The sequence below is a fragment of the Octopus bimaculoides genome, chromosome 3 (assembly GCF_001194135.2).
Source record: "Octopus bimaculoides isolate UCB-OBI-ISO-001 chromosome 3, ASM119413v2, whole genome shotgun sequence".
NCBI classification, from domain to species: domain Eukaryota; kingdom Metazoa; phylum Mollusca; class Cephalopoda; order Octopoda; family Octopodidae; genus Octopus; species Octopus bimaculoides.
Window position 1 is genome coordinate 118,513,750 of NC_068983.1, and position 7,606 is coordinate 118,521,355.

At 33.9% G+C, this 7,606-nt stretch overlaps 1 protein-coding gene across 3 annotated transcripts in view; it reads right to left on the reverse strand.

Annotated features, from left to right (window-relative positions):
- LOC106868416 (uncharacterized) overlaps positions 1-7,606 on the reverse strand; it is a 257,787-nt gene that overhangs the window by 29,889 nt on the left and 220,292 nt on the right. For all 3 annotated transcript variants that reach the window (XM_014913660.2, XM_014913661.2, XM_052966488.1), the window contains exon 5: positions 4,440-4,507. In XM_014913660.2, the coding sequence (XP_014769146.1) occupies positions 4,440-4,507 (68 nt within the window). The remainder of the gene's footprint in view (positions 1-4,439; positions 4,508-7,606) is intronic.

Below are 7,606 nucleotides of genomic sequence, written 5' to 3' on the forward strand. Positions count from 1 at the left end.
GTATCATCTTTTATCTTTTACTTGTTTCAGTGATGGGAGGACGGCCTTGAAGAGTTTTAGTTGAACAAATCAACCTCAGCACTTATTTTTTTCTTTAAAACCTGATAATACTTCTATTGGTTTCTTTTGCTGAACCACTAAGTTATGGGGATGTAAAAAAAAAAGCAATACCAGTTGTCAAGTGGTGGTGGTGGACAACCACAAGCATAAAAATATACAGATATATATGTATGTGTGTGTGTGTGTGTGTATTGCTTGTAATACACACACACACACACACACACACACACACACACACACACACACACACACACACTGAGCTTCTTTCAGTTACCATCAACCAAATCTACTCATGTGGCTTTTATTGGCCTGAAGCTACATACAGTAGAAGACACTCGCCCAAAGTGCCATGCAGTGGGACTGAACCTGGAATCAAAGCTTCTTACTATAACAGCCACACCTGCATCAATATGTGTAAATTATATAACTGTCTATCTATCTATGTGTGTGTGTGTGTACATACAGAAAGGGGAGAGAACTGAAGGCAAATCAGCCATTTATCAATCCCCTTTCCCTGTCATACCTTCAACTGCATCTCCAATCATGTTCCATTCCCTAACATTCTCCTCTTACACTCTAATGAACTTATTCACCTACCCTTCTTGATTCTTTGTCTGTATCTTCTTTTATACTCACCTTCTTGTATCTTGAAAGTATGCTCTGACACACTGTTGCCACCACCACTGTCTTCTTACCAGTTACTCCTACCAATCCTTATATAATGTAGGGTAGCCATGTATCTCTTCTATAACAAGACACCTATGCCTGACCCTCTGCCATACATTATGATAGAGAGTCAGGCACCTCCCAACACCTAGCATGAAGTCACCACCATCTCTGTTACAATCCCACTCAGTGAATGGGCTTTTTTTTCTTTGTCTTGCAAGAAGTGCCAAGCACACCCTGTAAAGTGCTTGGCCTAAAAAAAAGGGCACAAGGAAGGGTAACACTAAGCCAGATTGGAGCTTAACACAATCCTCTGGCTTGTTGGATCCTGTCAAACTGTCTAACACATCTCAGCATGGAAGAGAGACATTAAATAATGATTATATATATATATATATATATATATATATATATATATATAATTAATCAGTTGTTGGTATTTTAATGTTCAGGATGCTGGGAAAGAATCAAGTTCACCTGGGTGATGCCAAACAAAGTGGGTCACTCAGAATCTTGTCCTACCTAAGTTTAAAGTCACTTGATGAAAGTGGATCTTTTTTTCTATGCTTTCATGATGTAACTGATCTATTCAACAATATAGAAATGCTGCTGAAACAGCTGTTTTGAACCTCTAAAATCCATTTGTGTTTTTATTTTATATAAGTATAAATATTTAGTTGCTATGTACGTTGCACCATTGCAGTTATCTGGAACTCAGAATAGGATGTTCCAAGTACATCTGGATACCTAACTGCATTTGATCATAGATATTATATCTCTTCAACAGAGTGCAATAAAATGTTCCCTTGACGATCCATGGCACTTAAGCATTCAAATACACATCTAACATCTAGTGCTGAGTTCCAAATAACTGCAATGATGAAATGCATGTAGCAACTATATATTTTATATTGGTGTGTATCTTAATTTTCAACTACATAATCTCTGTGTATCATAACTAGTAACACTAGTAAGTTCTGTGGTTGAATTACCACTATAAGAAGCTGACTGGGTAATGATAATCTGCGTGGAGCTCTAACTCATACAGCAGTAGTCATACATCTGTTTGTACATACAAGATATCATCATCATCATTTAACATCTGTTTTCCATGCTGGCATGGGTTGGATGGTTCAACAGGAGCTGGTTAGCCAGAGTGCTCCACAACGGTCCATTTGTTTACTCTGGCATGGTTTCTACATCTAGATACTTTTCCTAATGCCAACCACCTTACAGAGCGGTTGACATTAGGAAGGGCTTAGGCAAACATTTATATGTAAGTGCATGTATGTTTGTGCTTTTTTACCTAAACATTTGTTGATCTGGAGTGGACATTTATTAGGACACACAAAACAGATGCACATATATAATTCATATGCGAATATGAATTAACTGAGACACCATGTGAATGTGTGTGCAACTGTGTGTATGTGTGCGCAACTGTGTGTATGTGTGCACGACTCTGTGTGTGTGTGTGTGTGTGTGTGTGTGTGTGTGTGTGTGTGTGTGCGTATGTGTGTGAACCTTATATCTAATTATATACACTGTTGATATATGAAATACATTAGCATCTGAACATAATATACCTGTTTAATATTTCATTCTAATAGATTCTATTGATTGATACATCAAGTACATAATATATTCAGTTAAAAATATAATCTTCAGGTTACATCTTTTCTAAGAGAGAAAGTAAGAAATGACATACAAAAATACATGACAGACTTTAATGACATTAGACATAACTCTCAAAAATAAAACACTTTCAGTGCATTGTTTTCTTCTTTGCATGTGTGTGTGTTTGAATATCTTGATTTTGTTTTTCTAAATACATACTGTTGGAGAGAAAACTGCAAGTATTGGTTAAACATTATATTGTGTTTGAGCTATATCAATTTAAGACTATTATAAATAAATTTGAAACTGCAAAGAAAATAAGAAACACATGATAAAATTCTCTAAAATATTGTATAAATCTTACTGTTTAACTGATATGAGAGAGAGAGAGAGAGAGAGGGAGAGAGAATAGGGTGCGGTTGGGGGAAAATAGTGATAGAAACAAGTACCAAATGATTTGGAAGAAAATCAGAGCAATTTAATATTAAAGAGATAGAACTTGATAATTTATAAAGCATTTTCCAGATCATATAAAAGAAAGAAAAAAGAAACAGAAAGCTTGAAGAGATAGATGCCAGCTGTATTAGTATTATGGTTTGAGAGCAGGGCATAGATGGATTCAGCGAAGTATATACAAAAGTGGAATAGAAGAACTATAAACTACTGGTGGTGAAAATGGATAATATTTTGACAATGCTATATCAGTTGCTAGGAGGGTGCAGAAGAAGAGAGTGGCAAGCCAACAGCTGTGAAGTATAAAAGAAGACCAAGTCAGTTGCCAATAAACTATACAGTTATGCTATACTCTGTACATGATACCGTTTCATAAAGGATGCACCAAGTATTGGCACCGATTTTCTAAACTTTCAAACAAGACAAACAAGTATATTATGGGTATAAGAAGGTTTTTTTTTAATTTCTTTTTTTTTTATAGCATTATTTCTAATTAAGAGCAATTTTACACCAAGGAATCACAGGTTTCTTGGAAATAACCAATTTGTTTTAATTATAATACACTGCAAACATTATTGCTTCATACATATGTGTGTCATCATCATTATTGTTTAACGTCTGCTTTCTATGCTGGCATGGGCGGGACTGCTTACAAATGTGTGTGTGTGTGTGTGTGTGTGTGTGTGTGTGTATGTATTATATATATAATATATGTAAATATCGAACAATGAGAATGAGTGTTTAACACTGCATTAGTGGACAAAGATTCTCTATTTGTGTACTAAGGCTACCATTGGTTTCATGTAAAGAAACCAATGGGGTTACATAGGCCATAGAAACTGCAAAACTGGCCCGCATCAGTGTATATGATTTGAGAAGGAGCTTTATCTATGCTACAATTAAATGTTTGTATCTTTAAACATTTTGATACTTATTCCATCAAAAATTAACACACACACATTGAAATGGTCATAGTTATAACTATAAGATTAATGAGAATTTGGGACCAGTAATCAACTGAAGGGAATTTATGTAAAATTACAGCAACTGGTAGTTTGCACAGAATTATTGTTTATTAACCATTAAAACTGTTACCACATTACTAAGCATTAGCTGCAAGATCATGACTGTCCAAATGATTATAAGTTGGTAAAATAATAAACTGTCAAATCTAAAGTAGTTAATTTCTGGAGAAAATAAGGGAGAATTTAAGAAATTTTACCATAAATCCTTAGATTAGTCTTAAATAGTCTGAAGATTTGGTTTTTAATTTTTTTGAGGAATGAGAACATAGTACTAATTTGACTTAATTTACAAAATTTAAATGAGTGTCAACTATTATTAACTCTACAGAAAAAAAGCCAGATGGCTTGAATTGGTATATCAAATAAAATTCTTTGCAAATTTTTATCAATTACTAACATATTTTTAATAGCCCAGCAGTTGTAATAAGGAAATAATAAATGGCTTAGCATTTAATACATCTAAGGGGATTTAAATTTGATTGTTAAATAATATTGGCAACAAAATATGATAGATGATCATAGAATATTCTAGATAGGTGCATAAGTGATAGATGGAAAAAGAAAAGCAAAAAATAAAGAAAGAATGTGTTACATGCTTAAAAATTAAAAAGTACATACCTCTTACATCTTGAACTGTGTCCCCAAGCATAGTTTCACAGCGTTCCCCAGTGTAGTCTATGTGGCACCTAAGAATTGGTAATTAGCAGACAGCATTTGATTAACACAGTGTAAATTTAAATTGGAAACATGCAACAGCCAGGAGGGATGAAAATATCTGTTTGGCTGCACTAAAGACTATGTAGCAATAGTCTTTGATGTCATTTTCAGAAATAGTTTAACCCTTTTGATGCTAACTTGTCCAAGACTGTCCACAATTCTTTGACACAAAATTTTTCTATAAAGTAATCTAAATTAAAATTTCTCATTAAAATTTCATGTTAATTTATGTTTCAATTAGCAGCTTAATAATTACTAAGATATTTTCATAAATTCACTATTATTTTCAAAATTAATTGAAATAAACAGGGTTCAACAGAGTGAAGGCACGTGTCTTAGTGGTTAGGGTATTTGGCTGATGATCATAAGTTCAATTCCTGGTGACGTGTTGTATCCTTGAGCAAGACACTTTATTTCAGCAAGACACTTTATTTCAGCTGGCAAAAATGAGTAGTACCTGTATTTAAAAAGGGCCAGCCTTATCACACTCTGTGTCATGCTGAATCTCTCTGAGAACTCTGTTAAGGGTACACAAGTCTGTGAAGTGCTCAGTCATGCATATTAATTTTATGAGCAGGCTGTTCCATTGATTGAATCAACTGGAACCCAGTTGGAGTGCCAGTTCAACAGAGAACTGGTAACAAGAAGGTTAAAGGGCCATTAAAAATGATCACAAACCCTCTACAAACATATCCTGCTTAAGGTAGTGAATACTTTAACTCTTGATAATGGTGTTAAAAAAAATAAAAACAGAATTGGTTTTGACTGTTTCTTTTAATACCATATTGGGGAAGATATAAAACAATTAAAAATGAAATATAATTATCAGAATAACCTTAAATAAATTTAAATGTGCTACTCTATTTTATTTAAAAATTTTATTGCATGAGCCTCTTTTCTTTACTGAATAGTGTTTTCCTTCACAACATTGTTTACTGATGCATACATACATGTATACATACATACATACATACATACATACATACATACATACATATCACCCGTGCATGTAAAAGACATCCACTACACTCTCAGAGTAGTTGGCATTAGGAAGAGCATCCAGCTGTAGAAACCCTGCCAAATCAGATCAGAATCTGATGCAGGTCCCTGGCTTACCAGTTTTCAGTCAAACTGTCCAACTCATGCCAGCATGGTGAACAGATGTTAAATGATGATGATGATGATGATGATGATGATGATATATATCCTTATGTATCTAAATAAATAAATAAATAAATAAATAAAATGAAAATGAAATGCTATTCCAATGAATTCAGTTTGTTCCATCAGCACAAAGATCATGTCTAAAAAAACTAATTTATAGTCAATACTGGAATTATTTAGATTTTTTTTTTCATTACTCAAAATATATGATTAAAAAAAAATGCTTGTGATAAAGCAATTATGGACTTAGTAGTAAAACACTTTTTCTCTTTAAATAATTATTCTTTGATTGATAATAAAAGTAGTTTAAAAAAAAAAACCCACAAAAAAAGCTATGTCCACAGATTATATAATGCAAAATTGAAATCATGAAACATGAAAATGGTTCCTATAAATTTTTACTTGGAAATATATATTTAGAAACACAAAGCGATTTATCTAGTTGTCATGAATTCAGAGTAAGAACTACATAAATTCATCTTAGATACTAAAATAAAAATTAAAAGTTAAAAAAAAAAAAATTCCGATTTCTAAGGATATTAATGAAAAAGAATAGTTTCCTTTAAAATCACTGATGCTGTGCTTTATGCATAGATTGTTTATTTGTGTATATATAAAAATGTAAAGTGACAAATCTGGTTTCAAAGAGGTTATATATTTTATGTCACAATGCATCAGCAATATTAGATTTCTGTTTATATCAAGTGAATGAAAATAGTATGGTTTAACATATATTAAGATCTTTACAATATATATGTAAAGTGCATATATATATATATATATATATATACATACACAATACCTGATGGAGATATGGGGCTCTGTTGTAACCTATGATGTCTTGGATAGTATAACCTGGCAGAACCCATCATTCTTCAGATTGAACCATAGTGAAACTCACAGAGGGAAAGAGGAAGAGAGAAAGAAAAAGAGAAAAACTTAAACATTGGACTGGTACTTTCTTTGCTGTGCATACAGACTAGAATTGAATACAAAAAGCAATCTATTTGACATTCCCATGAATATGACAGTAACTTACCAAATGCACACACATATATTTATGCATAGGTGCAGGAATGATTGTGTGGTGAGAAGCTTGCTTCCCAACCACATGGTTCTGGGTTCAGTCCCACTGCGTGGCACCTTGGGCAAAGCCTTGTGAGTGGATCTGCTAGATGGAAACTGAAAACAGCTTGTAGTATGTGTGTGTGTGTGTGTGTGTGTGTGTGTATGTGTATCTGTGTTCATCCCCCTACCATCACTTGACAACTGATGTTGGTGTGTTTACATGCCCGTAACTTAGCAGTTTGGCAAAAGAGACCAATAGAATAAGTACTAGGCTTACAAAGAATAAGTTCTGGGGTCGATTTGTTCGACTAAAGGCAGTGCTCCAGCATGGCCACAGTCAAATGACTGAAACAAGTAAAAGAAAAGATTGTGTGTGCACATGTAGGTATATATCCTGTCAAGGTTTCATCTCTTTAAAAGCCCTATCATTCATCACTTGTTCCAGTATCATCCTCACCATTATCATTCACATGTCTATCACCCATGTCACCATCATTACTCTTTACTCTCTTTTAATCTTTTACTTGTTTCAGTCATTTGACTGTGGCCATGCCGGAGCACCGCCTTTAATCGAGTAAATCGACCCCAGGACTTATTCTTTGGAAGCCTAGTACTTATTCTATCGGTCTCTTCTGTCGAACCGCTAAGTTACGGGGACGTAAACACACTAGCATTGGTTGTCAAGCGATGTTGGGGGGACAAACACAGACACACACACATATATATATATATATATACATATATACGACAGGCTTCTTTCAGTTTCCGTCTACCAAATCCACTCACAAGGCTTTGGTCGGACCGAGGCTATAGTAGAAGACACTTACCCAAGGTGC